The 17,177-nt window shown below is 50.5% G+C and overlaps 1 protein-coding gene across 26 annotated transcripts in view; it reads right to left on the bottom strand.

The window, feature by feature from the left end:
- RPH3AL (rabphilin 3A like (without C2 domains)) overlaps nucleotides 1-17,177 on the bottom strand; it is a 105,953-nt gene that overhangs the window by 63,052 nt on the left and 25,724 nt on the right. For 17 of the 26 annotated variants that reach the window (XR_010593841.1, XM_065573233.1, XM_024105911.3 and 14 more), the window contains 3 exons: nucleotides 8,103-8,217; nucleotides 5,258-5,401; nucleotides 3,036-3,165 (listed from right to left, as the gene is read on the bottom strand). Coding sequence is in view for 25 of the 26 variants with exons in the window: in XM_065573233.1 (XP_065429305.1) it covers nucleotides 3,036-3,165; nucleotides 5,258-5,401; nucleotides 8,103-8,179 (351 nt within the window). In the remaining variant the exon portion in view is untranslated. Of the gene's footprint in view, nucleotides 1-3,035; nucleotides 3,166-5,257; nucleotides 5,402-8,102; nucleotides 8,218-13,003; nucleotides 13,434-17,177 lie in introns of those variants that run through there. The other 9 variants (XM_065573229.1, XM_065573227.1, XM_065573228.1 and 6 more) reach the window with 5 other exon arrangements.

Raw genomic sequence — 17,177 nt, 5'->3', positions numbered from 1 at the left:
CTTCTCCAATCCGTGTCCCATGAATTCCTGGCTAACAGGGAATCATCATCTGGAAAATACAAATAAGTTTGCCCTTGGACAGGCCTACCATGCAAGGCTCTCAAGGTGCTTTAGGGTTCCCAACACACCCATGCGCCCTGCAGGGAAGGTAATGTTATTAACCCTATTTCACAGAGGGGGAAGCTGAGGGACAGTTCATGCCACCCTCTGCCCCATCCTCAGCATGTGGGATTCACTGGAAGGGAGACCAGAAAATGCTCCAGTAAATGGATGTTTCCCTGCGGTTCTAACCTAGCTGGTTGTGGATGTGCTGAAAGCAGGATTTCCAGGGGAAGAGGGCGGGGAGCACAGCATGTCCTGTAATTCTCCTCGCTTGAAATGAAGGAAATAAAGACCAGTCTCCTGTGCACCAGCCCTTACCTCCCTACGAACAACTGAGAGAGTCGCAGGATTTGTGTCCAAGCTACCCGAGTGACCTTTGCCCTCTGCTCCACCAAGGGCAGTTGCTCAGACCACCCAGTTTGCCCCATCTCTGTGCTTCAGCTCAGGGACCACGTCCACCGTACAGGTGCCTCCTTCATTACATCTTCTAGGGGGATTCTCTCCTTCCTTCCGCCTGTATTCTGAGTTGAGGATCTCTCAGAAATAATCTGGGCCTGGTGGTTCACATATTTGCACACACTCACCCCAACACTGCTGCGACCAGTTGGGAAATCAGTCTACGTATACCTTCTGAATTCCAGTTTGATTTTATTAACTCTCTGTATCCTTCCTTATGTCTTAGGACTTTACTGAGTTCTTGTTTCATGCTCCTTGTGCTAAGGAGGCAGAGCAGTGGCACCTGGATTGGGTGAGTGGACTACTGACATTCGGCCTAGATCTAACAGGGCAATACAATGGGTATGCTAAAGAAGATGGCCAAAACAAGAAAATCAGTTCTGTCCAACTGGGCTGGTAACTAAGCAACAGCTAGCCTGTTTGTTAGGTGATCCAAGGGTGGACATTTGGGGGAGAAGCCATGTACAGGAGGGGGATCCTGGACACCCTAGAGGGCTCTGATCGAATCCCAAAGGATGCTCAGGAGTGGTGAGGAAACTGAAGCAGGGAAGGGCATGTGGGTACAACTTGGCATAGCTTGTGTGCTGTCTAAAGAAAAGGGTAACTGTGCTGGAAACCTTTGCAAAGCCTGCATGTCCTGTGCTTCAATTATCACATGTCCCTAGAGAAAGGAACAGTAACCCAGGGCACCCACAAGGCCGGAGCTCTGCAACAGGGTGAGCTTAAGCTACCGGAGTGTCTTAGGGAGTCTGCACTGGTCCTGGGGCCTCGGGCAGCTGGACTGTGAGGTCCCACTTCCGTGAAGGGGTAACAAAGAGTCTGTGCCCTGGGGTGCGCCAGCGGGACCAGAGAGACCGCGTTGGAACCTGCCCAGGCCAAAGGAAGACCAAGAGCGCACAGATCTCACAGGTGGGTCCCAAGCACAGCAGCTTGGCGAGCGTCCAGCCGGGACACAGGCACTTCGTAACAGTCCCAAACACCCTGCCACACCCTAAGTTTGCTCAGCGTGGCAGAGCACACTCAGAGCTCCGAGTTATTCCATCCCAAGCCAGCGCAGGTGCTGCCTAGCGAGCTCTGCCGCCGACACTAAAGTGAACATGAAGAGGGCTCCAGGGATTTCAGCACTGACATGCGGTAAATGTGCATTGACCTTCATGAATAACAACTCTGAGCCCCTCGCTCCACAGAACCCAACAGCAGCAGGAGCCCAGATGCTGCCCGATGCAGGGCCGTCTTTCCAGCCTACCGAGAGCCCGAGATACCACAGACTGCAGACACAGTTAGCATCGTACAAATACGTGGTCCACACAGATTACTGTCCCTCCACCCAGTGCTCTCCCCCGTGATCTGAGCAGCCAGCTTAATGGGATGGTACAGCCATTGAGACTACAGGTCCCAGCATGCAATACTCCATCTTTATCGGAGAGGACTGCTGGGTTGCATGCTGTGGGCTCCATGAGGCCACCTCCCTTGTGGTGGTGGGACTGGGGTCCATGAGGCAGCTCCAGCTGCCCCACAGGCCTCACTTCAGCCACTGCTACCCAGAGGGGATATTGCCAATGTGGGCGGCTCCCTTCAGCCTCCTTGCAAGGCTGAGCTGGGCCCTGAACAGACACGCTGCTCCCCACCCTGCTCTAAGCCTTGCACCTATGCTCATGCTTCCCTGTACATGTCACTGAGGCAGAACTATGGAAAAGGGAGATTTCTCCCAGGGCATGATGGGTTTCAAATGTATGAAAAAAGCAACATCCCAGCAGAGGCTCTCCGAGGAGGTGGTGGTTGCCTTGGAGATCGTCATCTCAGCAGCTCTCCGGCTTAACCCCTTGGTTGCTGGAGTCTGGACAAGCAGTGGTCTCCCATCGAAACATTGCATTGCAGCAAAAACCCTGCAAACTGAAGCCCGCCACCTATTTCAAATAGCACGGATGTCACTGGGACAGCAACATGCTGTAACCTTGCAGCAAGGTTTAACCATGCACTAGCCAGGGGGATGGCTTAGGGGACTACACATTAGCCCTGAAATAACTAGTTCCAAAAGGGTGGATTTGAACCTTCAGACCTCTGAGGTAGAGAAACTGAGCACCTTGCGGTTACTGGGCGGACGTTTGGACAAGACCTCGATAATGAGGCGCATGGAGCTTCCTGTGAGAGTTCCTCATTGAGCATAATTGCTGCCCCCACCCCTCACTGTGCAAGCCCACTGTTTGCCTGACTGATGCCTTCCACCCCAAAGGTGGCTGCAGTTCATTGGGGTTCTAGACACAGGGCTTGTAAAGCTTTTTTGGGATCTTGGGGGAATGAGACATTTAACGTGATATTAAGGACTGGGCAGGGACCAGATACTCTGGGGGTTTATTACAAAGCACACCAGAGTTAAATGCTGTCCAGCCAGTCCCCATCCCCACCCCCGCAAGATCAACCTGAGATGCATTAGCCTCCTGGGTATTTATAGGAAAACAAGATGCCGGGAAGCTCACCTTTTTGCAGTCCTGACAGAAGACCGATGTGGTCCCCAGAAGCCCCAACAGCTCGCCACAGAGTAAGCACTGAGACAGCCCATTCCCCATCACGTTCTTCCTCATGTTTTCCAGCCGCTCCACCAGGCGCCTGTAGGGGAGCAGAGATTAGAGGAGATTCCTTTGGAATTACTGCAGTGAGGCAGACTCTGCAGGGAGGAGCACGGGCTAGTGGTTAGATCTGGACACCTGGGTTCTGTTCCTGGCCCATGCCCACCACACCTCTTCGTGAAGCTTTGAGCAAATCACTTAATCCCCATGACTCAGTTTACCCATCTGCAAAATGGGAACAACACCACTCAGGTAACACAATATAAACAGACTGGGGGCAGCCATGTTGTATCCCTGGCTTGGCCAGTGAGTGCAGAGCAAGAAGTTATGTTCACAGTGCTTGCAGGGGATGTTTCAGCATTCTAACGAAGGGTGGGTAATGGGGCAGCATCACACGGGTTGTATGGCCTTCAGCTTGCAGCACGGAGCAAAGGCTTCCTGCCTTTGGGACGCAGATGGGCTTTAAATGCATATGTCAGAAAGCGGGGCTCCTACAGGAAAACAACCCAACCCAAAATGAAGGGCGCAGAGGAAGCTGGGTAATACCCCACTGGCAACAGCTCAGGTTCTAGGACATTACCATGGGCTGCCAGTGCAGGGGTGGGAGCTCTGGAGATACCAACCTATGCCTGGCTCCGAGCTGGGAAGCCCAAATCTGAGGCCACAGGACCCCAAGCGGGATGGGGAACACCAGCGAGACTTCGCATGAATAAATAGGCTGCTTTCCATGCAAAAAAGCAAAAGTCTGCATGTGAGGCGTCCACAGCAGCTGGAGTGGGAATGCAGGGGCTGCCAATGTGACTACAGAACGTGGATGGCCTAGCTCTGTACGATTATGGCTCTAGCTCACCAGCAGTGCTTCTATTTATACAAGGAGCAAAATAATAATAATGGAGTTTATCAACGCCAGAAACCAGCAGCAGCCGTGCATGTGGGTGCGCTAAGGGAGAAAAGGCAAGGCCATTTTTCACCCACCTACGTTCTCATTGGGACCAGAGCCCCATAAAGCAAGCCAGGCACCGATGGGAAAGCAAGGTTTGTTTGGAAGGGGCGCAGACCCTATAGTGAGGCGGTTGGGACAGACAGCAGAGCCATAAGGAGCCATCGCGGATGATTCTGTGATCTGTGGCCTCCACATAACAGAACTTTAAAGAGTTAGTAGAAGAACTTCAGCGAGGGCTTTAACAAGCCAGGGGCTGGTGCTTAGAGGGACCTAGGGCTTTCCACCTTAGCTCACCAGCCAAGAGGGAGCGGTTACCATCTGATGCTTGTGCAGTAGCTTTCACATATGATGGGTCTTACAGCACACTGACACAAACCACCGCGGCTGGCGCTAAATAGCACCCTCCCCGAGGTCCAGGCAAGTCAGTTTCCAGGGAAAGGTTTTGGTGCATCGGGGGAATTTTGCAAAAGCTGTGCCTGATCCAGGGGTCTTCCTTTCTCCTCGCCCTTTAATAACGAGCCCCCAGTGGCTTCCCCCTGGGCGACTTGCCTGCTTTGATACAGTCAGGCGCAGGGTTAACACTGTCCTGTCTGCCAGACCAGTCCTTCAACTCAGCCAAAAGTCAAACGAAACATGGCGTGGCGAAGGCACCGATGGACGAGGATGGTGCCAGTCAGTTAATGACTCCGGCTAACAAACCCTTCCCATGGAGTCAGCCAGCCAGAACACTCCACACTCACTGCTCTGAGCAAACAACCCCAGAGAACTACTGGGCAGTCGGAGACTGTCACCCAGGAATTCTGACAGCAGCTCATTCTGGGCAACTGCGCAGCTCAGTCGAGTTCCTAAGGCCTTGGTAGGAGCCACGGGTGTGGCTACCATAGCCAGGACGAGCTCACCCCCCAGCTACACGAGGTGTTGCCACAGTGGCTGTAGTCAGAGCAAACCCCTGGTCTAGACAATCTCCAAGTATGGGAGTGAGAAGGAAGAGAGCCCCCATCCTGCTTTTCGCCCAGCCCAAATCAGGGCTAGACAGACTGGGTGTGGGAGACACTGACCGAACTGATGTGCAGCCTGCGTGGTGATTGGAGCACAGCAGGACCGGAGAGCCACCTTCCTAGGATGGATCCTATGTCCTCCTCCAGGGAGAAATAAACAGCAAGTCCCTAGCTGGGCGAGGCGACCGTACCCGATTCGCTGCTGCTCAACAAGGTCCAGCTTCTCCGCCCTGCGGATGACCTCCAGGATGACCTCCAGCTCCTTTGGGTTCAGCACCTGCGTTTTCCTCTGCTTGTCAGTCTGGTTTGTGTGCACCGACCAGCCAGTCTGGAGCCTGCAGGGTGGGCAGTGTCACACTGAAGGCTGGAACAGCACAGAAATCCTCTGCCACGCCCCAGGTCCTGAACCTGGGAGCCTAGAAAATCACGGCCATCGACTTGCCTGCGGAGATGCCGGGTCCCAAGCAGAAATCTATCGACACGACCGTTTCACGTCCCACACTTCACCTTCCCCACAGGGCTGAGAACCGATTTCCTGCCACTGACCTAACTCCTCCCGTCCTTGGATGCCCCTTCTTTTGAGCAGGCCTAGTTTTCATTTTACACTTGGGTGTCATTACCCCAGGTGGGGTGTCAGCAGGAGAAGAAAGCACCGTCTAGTGGTTAAAGCAGGGGTCCCTCCCCCCACACACTGACAGGCCCCTTTAAGGCATCTCATGCTGGGCACCCAACATTATTAGGCACTTTTGGAACCATAGGCCTGGGAGTTCATCCCCAGCTCAGCCACTGACCTGCGAGGTGACCTGGGGGATGCCCGTTTCTCCTCTCTGTCAAATGGTTTAATTCTCCTACATCTCACAGGCTTACAGGCCTAACTCACTAGCATTAGTAAAGGGTTCTGAGACCACTAAATGACCTTAGATATGCTCGAGCAGCACAGAGCACCATGATAACATGCCGCTCAGTGCCAGATAGCCGAGCCTAAAGGGGAGCTCCACAGCAGTGACTGCAGGAGGCTCTGTCCTGCCCATACAACGCTTACAGCCACGGTCCTGTCTAGCTGGGCGCTGTTACGTTTTTAAGCCCTTTGACGCTGACCCAGGAGGTTCAGCTGGGAGCAGGACTGGGGGCAACAGGGCACAGGCTGCTGCCAGAGGAAAGCAGCTAGAACAAATACAATTCAAGCCACTGACTTATCCCAGTCCCCTCCCCACCAGCAATCTGACTTGAGGGAGAAAACAAGATCAAATGACATGTGCCTCCAAACAAAAGAGCAGGCGTCAGCTGGGGGAGGCCATGAATTATAGATGGGGCGCTGCTAGGACTGGCTTTTGCATCCACCAACTTTGCTTATTAAATATAGGGTTGGTGGTGGGAACTCAAAGGAGGGTGGGGGTTGCAAGCTATTGCACAGGAAGGAAACTCCAGACAGCATCCGAACACAGGGCTGCACCTCAAGAGGCATCCAAGCAGCGATTCCTGTGGCTGTCCTCAGGGAAGCCAAATGACATAGTTGGTCTCCAGCAAGGCAGCTGCATTGTGACTATAACACCTGGAGCAGTGCAGCGGCTTTGAGAAAAACCCTGCACTGTAGGTCCTGGCAGACTTCACAAGCTAAGCAGGGTCAGGTCAGGTCATTACTTGGATGGGAGACTGGCTGGGGCAGATAGGTACTGCTCTCAGTGGGGCAGGCAAGCCACTAGCTGGTGCGCCCTTTTTGACTTAGTAACACACCAAGGCCCAGGCCTGCTGCTATAGGCTGTCTTATGAGGGAGATGGACAACTCACGGTGGTCGTTAATAGTACCTTGGCACACTTCACCAGAGCAGGAGTCAATCCAGGCCGTTCCATTCTGTCTAAACGCACCTGGCAGCGTCAGTGGGGTACAGCCTTCTCTAAGTTATCCATTGGAGTGCATGTTACCGCCTAAGCAGCTGCCCCATTTCACCCAAGGGGTGGCTGCACTGCAGTGACGCTCTGATCATTGCACAGCTTGTGGATCAGTTTCAGGTTTTAGAGCACGTTCAGTCCCTTCAGGCAGGAAGGAGCGATAGGAGCGATGCAGGTTGTTATTACGTGCCCTCCTCAGCACAGGGGCAAAGCCAACAACTCCGAGGAAGCTCAGGTCTCACGGGGAGCAGGAGAGACCTCTCCTCTCCCACTCCTGCCCAAGCCCCATGCCGGGTCTGAAAAGCAGCCACAGCTGTGGGTGTGGAGAGACCCAGCTCTCCCCTAGTCTCTAGACCAGGTAAAGAGACAGGGCCTGACCCTTTCACGAGCTGGGCAGGCTGGGAACCCTCTCCAGGGTGTGGAATGAAAGCTAGAGCTTGGGCTGCCCACAAACCAGAATCAATGTAACTAACCAGGTTTTGATCCGTCCCGTTAGCTACTTGGCTGCAAGTGTGTCAGTGGGCAGCAGTTGTTCAGAATGGAAGTGTCTGATGTCCACTGAACAGCTCTGGTTTTCACGTGCTAATCCCACACTCAGATTTGCACGGGAAGAACACAAGACAGTTCCAGTTTGTGTGTGGACCAGCCCTGGGCAGGGTGCAAGTCAGTCTGGTGAAGGAAAAACCTCACAGGCCTGGCAAGGGAAGCCAGTTTGGAGGGATGGATTGTGGGGGGTTTCCACTGGGTTCCTCTCGCATGGCCAATAATAAACTGGGTTTTGGCCTATCTATGCACCATAGCATCTGAGTGCCTGACAGCCTTGAATGTATGGATCCTTACAGCACCCCTCTCGCTTGCCTCGGAAAAGACAGGAAGCTTGTGGGAGAGCCAGGAATTGAACCCAAGCCCCAGACCACTGCTCTAACTACTGGGAAATCTTTCCTCCCCTCTTACAGGCTTTGTCTTTGCAGTTCAGATGCTCTGAGATCCAGGGGGCCCTGCCTCACAGGCAACTAGCACCGCCCCTTCTGCCCCAGACCCACAGCCTGAGAATCAGCCTGGAGGGCAACAGTAAACGCTGTAAGAGATCACGCTCTGCGGCCCCTGCTGGTAGCAGAGAGAGGGGAAACAGTAGGAAGCACTCACTTGGCTCTCAGCGCCAGCTGCCGGTCATTGGGACACACCCACTGATCGCTGCCGTTACCAAAGATAGTATCAGCCATGGCAGAAGACTGCAGAGACGGCCCGGAGGAAATCACACCTGTAAGAAAAAGAAACAGCACCAAACACTAAGTCAGTCATTGACCAACACCTGCCTAGAGTGAACAAAGCCACCAGCCCAGGGCTCCGCTCAGAGCCCAGCTCCATGTGCTGCTCCCAGCAGCAGACGGCAGACCATGGGAGCCGAGCTCCAGCATTCAGATCCGAGGGCAGAGCTTGGCTCGTGGGCTGAACACATCAGGGCACTAACCAAGGGCAGCGCTCACGTACCTTTGCACAGCAAGACTCAAGGTCTCAGGAGAAACACACTCCTCGGAGCAGCGCATTGGAGAGCTGGGACCCGGAGCTGGGAATGGGCAGGCCCAGGGAGCTAGTGCTCTGCCCTGCCATGCAGGAGACATGCGTTCCGTTCTTGTGCCTGGACTCTTACTGCCCCAAGCCAGCAAAGGGCTGGTGACAGATTCTGCACAATTGTAAGTTGCATTTTGATGGTCCTAAAAGCATGATGCCAGAAAACCATCTAGGCCAAACTTTCTTGCCACACTGATCCGTACTGCAAGAATCGTGGCCTCTTTGTCCTTCCACAAAATGAACCTTGGCTGCTGCTCAAAACACCAGCATGTGATTGCTTTAGACACATCCCCTGTACATGCCAGACCATCTCTGTGTACCCATTACAGCCTTCCAATGGAATAGCCAGCAATGAACTGCGGATCAGTCCAGCATCAGGGATCACGGTTTAATTCCAGACCAATGCACCCACACAGAGACAATACTATTTCAATCTAGTCTCTATCTGCTGCTCCAGGGGAGGAAATTATTTGTCTTCAACAGCTGCTATAGACCTGTAGATGTTCTGGGCAAAAAAACAATTGAGGCTTTACATTGATCTACATAAGGAAATGTATTTCATTAAGATGGCAGGTTGGCTAACAGGTGAACATGTTGCACTAAATAGCTTTCTCTAGCTGTAATTTACTTGCTTTTACCTACAGCTCTCATCGGAAGCCTGTGCTTTGTGGATGCTGAGGATTTTATACACAGGGGCTTGCTTATCATATTGCAAACCCTTGTTACTTCGGCCCAGGGCAGAGTACAGACAAATTCTTTCCTAAAAAGTGATTTAAGCTTGAACTGGTTTTCTAACCCTTCAGGAACACCAGGGTAATCAATGAGAGGGGAGGAAATGTGAACAGCTGCTGGCTCTACGTCCTTCCTGGCTTAATCTGTATAGTTTTGATTCCAGCAGGGACAAGAAAGAAAAACATTGAAAGACTCTTGTCTACAGTCAATAAAAGCTCCCAAGTCTTTTCACCAAGCTTGTCTCTCATCCAAGTGCTCTCAGCCAGATGGCACAAGGCATTCCCCAAGCAGCAGTTTCAGAGTGAGGGCGCGTAGCTGTTTGGTCTCCTGGATCCCCAACAAAATGCTGTAAAAGTGCCGGTAGGTTTTTGCAGTTCCTGCTGAGGCTAAAACCACTTGGCACTTAAGAGTTATGGGTCCATTTATTTTTTAATTTACAAAATATGCCTGATGCCAGTAGCTCAGGGAGCACATGCTTCATTTAATGCACTGTTTTTTATAAACAGTGTTCAAACAAAAAAAAAATCACTCTCTGACTCCCTCTGGTTCCTCTCCACTTTGCACTACATCTTCAATACAATACACTCCAGCTCTATCAGACCAGCAGAATCAAGGAGCTTCCACTGAGAATGCGTGTGCAGATGTTTGCATCTGGGGACGGTTAGCTTGATCCCAGCTGCTGCAGGGACACACGGGGTGGTGTGTTATTTGGACAGTATATAGTGAACATACAGTGGCACTTCCCAGCAGGTGAGCTCAAAGCTCTGTGCAAATATTAGGCTTCACAACTCCCCCCACCTGGTAAAGTAGGTGAATATCATCACCCCATTTTACTGACACGTAAGCTGAGGCAGAGAGAGGGGAACTGATCAATCAGGAGTCCTGCCTCATGGGTCCACATTCTCACTGGGAACATGGACTCTGGGAAGAGTGTTTGCAGTCATTTGCTGTAAACTTCTAAACCCTAAAGGGGTTTTAAAGCGAGATATAAATCTTGGGGCGAGCGCATTCCGGGGTGCGATCCCTGGAAGAACTGCACAGGTGTGGAATCTGCTCAAAGACCAAGCATGCTGCAGAGCACACCCAGCACTCTGGAAGGCAGGGTCTTCACTGCTATGCATATCAACAGTCGAGGTTGAACTGCGAAACAGTAGCACCTGAGCGGGCTCCTTGTGCTAGCTGCTTGATAGCAGCAAGTTCTGGGTTCAGCATTTATGCTCAGCTTTGGGTGCCAGTGTGTGACGGGGAATTCACCTTCGCATCCCAGTAGGGCTGGCAGAAAAGCCGCAGACTGCCCTAAGTGCTAAACCAAAGTAAACACGACACGCATTCCTAGCGATACTCCGTGCAGAGCACAGCCGAAGGCACCATGCACCAGGGAAGCAGGGAGGCTATCCTTGGGAACTTTCACTAGAGATTGTGGAATGTCCATTGCTTAAGTGGGGAGACAATATTTCCCTCTGCATTGGGATCAGCCTGCTTCTTACGCCTAGCCTAGACAGGCCCTGTATGAGAGGGACGGACAGACAGACATCTAGGCCTATAGAGAAGCCAAAGTAGTCTGCAGGGTCAGAATTTTCAGAGGTGGGCACAGAGGGTACATCTACCGTCAGTGCCTGGGAAGACTCACAATGATGCATGCAAGCAGGGAAGTCCTGCTCATTTCCACTGGCCAACACCTACAGCTTTCAGGTTTATCGTCCCTGGTTCAGCAGCTGGGAGGATATTGTCTTTTCCTCCTACAGAGCAATGCCACATGAGAGGCAGCATAATGGCTGCAGAAGGACAGGAAGAAGCACGGAGTCACACTTGCTCACCCTACCTAGACAATTCATGGGGTGACTCAGAGCAAGCTCAGCAGGCTACACATCACCCTGTAGAATGGCATGGGAAAGAGAGACCCCAAAGGTAACGAGCTGGAGCAATGTCAGATGTTTCATGTCATTACTGCATTATCACTTGTCTCATAGTTCATCTCACCCAGCCAGGAACATATGCCCTTCCTATGGTCAAAACATGTCTGAGCAAGAAGCTGTGACCGTCTCTATCTCCATTCCCCAACACACGGTCTCCAGCGGGATAGTCAGACTTGCCTATCTCCAGCTAGATGCTAGCAAGGAAGGACCAGGGCTAGGAGAACCAAGCCAGTTTGGCTACAGTAAAAATCCACCCAAATCACCAGCTGTTTGAGAAAGATCTCAAGTAAGTGCCCACATCCAGTAGACATTTTCCTCTTTGTATCAATTGTAGAATTTCTACTCTGTCTTCTAGGTAAGCAATGGGACAAAGTACAACTTATGCTGCACATTGAAGAACTGCAAGGCACCCCTGTGGATTACCTCAGTGCTCTGAGCAGCCTAGAAACTAGAAGCTTTGTAGCCAGGCCGCCTGTACAACCTGGGCAGAGCTCAAGGAGCATCAAGCCACTTTCGCTCTGCAATAATGCCACAGGCTTCTAAACAGACGGCAACTCAGGAGTCAGATTCACTCCGGTTGAACTCATGTGCATGCAAGTTAACTGCCTAGATTAATTGCCTAGATTAATACAGGATGGTGCAAAGCACATGACCTTCAATAAGATACAAAATGCGGTAGCACTTCAAGCAATTGCTAGCTGTATTACAGGTTGCTTCCCCTTTGGGGAATAATTGCATTAACAAGCAATCACATCGCCAACACACCAGTTACCTCAGCTACACTGGGATGAGAAGTGAAAAGCACACTGGGAGTTTTACCACTGCCTGCAATGGGGCCAAGATTTCACCCGCCATGTGCTAGTCTCCCCAACCACAAATTGTGTGTGTCACTGTGAGATTCCCAGTTGTACCTGGCAATAAAAACATTAGAGGTCTCCACTTCAAAAACCCAACCCTTCAATAGACACCCTCCATCTTAAGATGTGGCTTGAAGTTTTGATTTTATAAAAACTAAGAAGACCCCACTGATGCTAGTACCATGACGTTTTCTTTTAATCCAGTTCATTTTGAACAAAAATGCCCTAGAGGGTTTGCCATGCTAGGACTGCAGCCCTGCCAAGCTGACAGTCAAAATGTCTACAAAGAAAAATCAAACAGACGTTGATGATTTCCACTGTCCTGAGATGCAAAAATTAAACCATCAGCATAAACAGTGCTACGAATATTGGTTCCACAAAACTCTCCCCATGTTAATTATCTAAGATTATATTAACCACCCCCGACCAAGGGAAATCATCTTGTTTACACTGTCTGAGAGATAGCATCTGTCAACAGAACTTCTATTGCCCCTGTCCTATACCAGTGTGACCATGCCAGCGGCTCCTGCTGTTCAGTTACAATAAGACCATACGCAGACCACAATGTGCCGCCACCACCACAGGCAGCGAGGGTCTCCACTTCATCGCACTTCTGGAGGCCTCTTTGCAGCTAAGCAACCTTGTGCCACTTCAGCCGAAAGCACAGAGGGACTGAATAGCAGAAAAAGCTTTGGCAGACGTCAGGTCTCTCCAGCAAAGCAGCTGTTGCATAAGCACCAATATTAACTATATAGATTCACACATATCAATATTTACCTGCCCTGGTGGTGACATTTCCTAGCATTAAAACTGTACCTGCTGAGCAGAGATAACCTGGCTATTTAAAGGTGTGAACCATGGGCAAATACTCATCTGACATTTGTTAATACCAATCAAGACACGTCACCGACAAAAAGTGCAGTAAACCCAAGAAAACACACGTTCCCGTCTCCATAAATAGCGCACTTACCCCGACACGCTGCTGTTCAGTTGGCTGAGCCTACGCTCACTTTCTGCTGTTGACACACACAGCTTGCTGTTTCCATGCAAGGCACAGATGCGCAACAAGCAGCATGGCCTTGGCCCTTTTCCACAGGAAAGCACACAGCTTGAGCAAACAGATCGCTCCCCTGCGCTGAGCTCACCAGTGCAGCACTGGCTGAGAATTTCATGCACTTCACAGCACTCCCACCTCGAGGCACAGGAATACCAGCCACGCGACAGAACAGTTATTTTGTTCCAAACTCTCCTTGAGCTTTGTGAACCTAAACAATAAGGACTCAAGTCCACCAATGGATTCTCTCCTCCTTGCCCCCCTGACTCCTGGCCAGAGCTGAGCTAGGACTCGTTACCCAGCAGTAGAAGTGTAGGAACAACAAGGGATGAAAAGAATGGATTTCTGCTGGTGCTGGAGAAAGGACGCGTTTAGGAAAAGCTCAGTGAGTGGGGCAGCAGGCTGAAGGCTAGAACAACACAGCATAACACTCAGCTGTGTCTGATCCCACGGCATAACCAGCTGTGGGAGAGATACTGCAACAATTATTCAGTTGCGAGATCGGACCTCAGGAAGTCCAGCCAGGAAGGGAAGACAGAGAGAAATGCTGTGCAATTTTATTCATTACATTACACTAATCAAAAAGATGACCCAGTTAAAAAAAATAAGGTGATATTTACTAGATGAAATCCTGGTATCTGAGACGACTAGATGATCATAATGGTCCCTTCTGACCTTAGAGTCTATGAGACAGGACAAAGATGAGCACTCTAATCTTAAAGTTCAGATCACTGGGCACTTTCCCCGCATGGTCAGCTTACCCTGGTTGTTTCGTAACACTTGCATTTCTTTTACAGCTCTTAATGACCTTGGAGGGCCTGGCAAGCAGGTCCTGTATACTTTTGATACTTGGCCTGCTCACGCAAAGGGGGCGGTCAAACCTTCTACACCAAGAATCCCTGGAGTGGGGGTAACAAACAGAAGTTGCAATTTTAAATCAGGGTTATAGAGCCCCTGGCTTTGAAGAGTGGAGACATTTTCCAAGATTAGGACACATCTTTAAAGGATTGCAAACACCCAGAGGTATCGTGCGCATGCTCTCTCTCACACACACACACTTTAAACAGCTTTCCAGACACACCACATGCACTCCCTATGTTTGTACAAACCTGAAAGATAACACAGCCCAGTCCTCTGATTCCCACTGGTGTTAAGTCTGATCAGTTCAAGGTGCTACAGAAACATACACATATTTTTAGGCTAATACTGAGGGCTCCAGACTGCCCCCACATGTGAGATACATGGATTCGGCTCCCATAGCCCCAATGTATTGCAAAGCCATCCAAGCCAGACAGAAGTCTAGAATAGTCAAGACTGATTTGAATCATAGAATATCAGGGTTGGAAGGGACCTCAGGAGGTCATCTAGTCCAACCCCCTGCTCAAAGCAGGGCCAATTCCCAACTAAATCATCCCAGCCAGGGCTTTATCAAGCCTGACCTTAAAAACCTCTAAGGAAGGAGATTCTACCACCTCCCTAGATAAACCATCTCCTACGTTTTCCAGAAAATAACGCCAATGCCACTTCAACACATCATGGCTGGAATCAGTCTCAGAAACAGCTGTTTTGCCACAATCCCATGGTGATGTTATGAAGGGCATCACATGCCCTTGTCAGCAGATGCTGCAGCAGATGTTTATTGGCTGATGCTATTTTGTATGCATGCTCTGGTCCAAAACAATGCTATTGAGCCAGAGACAAAACCATTGTCTTATTCTATTCAGATCAAGGGTATCAGACCTGGGCCTGATCTATCTGGCCACAGCTGCAGGAAGGGCCCTGAACAGAACCGGTGCCCACGTAGCCAAAAGGTGGTAACTAAAGCCAAGAAGCCCTCTCAGACAAGCCAGAGAACTCCCCAGGAATTGCTTTGTTGTAGACCACTGGCTCCAAATCTAAACATTCTGGTCCAGATTCAGCAAAGCACTTAGAGCACAGGTTTAAGTCCCACTGGAGTCACATGCTTCACAGAATGCTTTGCTCAATGAGGGCCCGCATGCCAGCTTTGATCCGGGACTATGCTGCAGCAACTGGGTCTTCCAAATCCAGCATGAGATTTCCGCAGCTGCCTAGGGGGTTTAGACACAAGTGAGAATGGGGTGTCCAAATTCCCTAGATGGCTTTGAAAACCTCAGCCTGCCTCTTTATGCCCAAGTGTGAAACTGACTGGTGCAATAAAATTTAAGAATTTAAAGTGAACATTTAAAGTATTGAGGGATGAGAATTAGAAACTAAATCTGAGATTTATTATTCCACTTTGTGGTGGCCAATTGATTTCAGACTGGGATGCCTGAAGAAGTCAGTAATGTCATTACTCCTTAAGTGTTTGTCATACATTCGGGGAAGTCTAAAAGCAACTGCACTCTCACCTTCAGGCCTTGTGCAGACCAAGCGAAGTAACAAGCATGCACATTGTAGCAAAGGGAGAAAACCACCTTAGCTGGTTCCCCCTAAAATCCAAACCAGTGTCACTTCCCTTTCTGCATTCACAGGAGTTCTGTGTAAATACACAGACCAGGGCAGCTTGCATCACTGTTGCTTTAAACTACTGAACTTGACACTGCTGCAGAGACTAGAGCTGCTCCCTTGCTTCTAAAAGCTGGCCATGTCCTTTTGCAGCTCACATGACAATTGTTCTCAGCAGAAAAACATCCTGTTTTAGAGCCAACCCTTGGGCTGCGACAGGTTTAAAGGCACAGCGCTGGCGTCTGGTGGATTAGTGGAGTTCACCCACATTTCCCCTATGCCGGCTGCTGGGTCAACCAGGGAGATGCAGATTGAGGATACACGCAGCAGCTGCCTATTGGATCTCGCTTCCCAGGCCTTTTATACTCACACTCAGAATAAGAGATCTAAGGGGGCAAGTTTTGTTAGACACAGGGGACTAACTTCACCCCGGTGTAATTCCATTGACTTCACGGAACACCGAGATGCAGTGACCAACTCTTGAGCCCAGAAGAGCATAACGCCCTACAGACCTGGGATTCAGTCCTTCCTGGTGGGACAGAGAAGCCTGCTTTGCTGGCAGTTGTATTTTCCATTGGGTGGAGAGGCCCATCAGTCCCTTATCTTTGGAGCTTTAGCTCCTTTAGTATTGATGATGACAGGCTGGAATAAAGCAGCGTTCGATCAAGGCTTTCCATCAGGACAGATCTGAGCATGTTCTCTAGACACACCAGAGTAAATAAGGAATGTTCTCCTAGCATGACTGATCAAAACACATAGCATCATGCTCTTTTGCTTCTCATTACCCAGAACACTTGTCTGGCTCCCCATTGTTCTCTGAACACTGCCTGCAGAGAGAGAAGGAGGAGGGGAGGGGGGAGGAACATGGCTCAGAGGACTCACCAAGACCCAGGACTGGTCTTTAGATGGATTATTCTATATACTTGTTGCAGCGGAATCATTATTTCTGCTGGTTTTTCACTGGTACCGAGGATCTACTCCTCCCACTGATTTAACCTGGAGTTGTGGGTGGCTCAACATCTCTCCCTCTGAGAAATCAGATCCACTAAGGACCCTAGATGGTTTGACACAGCTATTTCCAGCAGCGAATGAGGAGGACACAGTCTGAATTCCTGGGCTTTAGAAATCACTGCTCGAACAAGGGAGCATGGAGAGAACTTAGTCTGATATCTTGCACGTCCTCAGGGTTGGACGCTGCCATAGAGACGGGATTAGCTCTGGGAAGCTATGAGGTGTTAGATCTGAGTAGTGTCCCAAGTATCTCAGCGCAAAAGGATGTACAACAGAGCCTGTTCATCAGGAACACGGTCAGGTGAGACCACACTGACATGCCTTGTGTAAATGGGCCCTGCTCCTTGCATGGTGAAACTTCATTCTGTCTATAGGAAAATTTCCCTTCCTTAAATCTGGTTTCTCTCTGTGAATCTCTCGGGAACACACTATGTATGTTCCAAGCCCTTTTCCACCTACAGAGCCACTAGTGAGATGCTTCTCCTTGGTGAGCAGACATGGCCGGTGTAGCTGGCAACAGGATAAGATACCTAGAGAGCATGAATCAGGCTGGAACCAGGGTGCGTGCGTGCGTGTGTGTGTGTGTAGGAGTGGGGAACAGCTCCAGATGAGT

Source organism: Chrysemys picta, chromosome 19 (genome assembly GCF_011386835.1).
Source record: "Chrysemys picta bellii isolate R12L10 chromosome 19, ASM1138683v2, whole genome shotgun sequence".
Lineage (NCBI taxonomy): Eukaryota > Metazoa > Chordata > Testudines > Emydidae > Chrysemys > Chrysemys picta.
The sequence above is the reverse complement of the archived record's forward strand: the minus strand, read 5'-3'. Positions and strand labels throughout refer to the sequence as shown.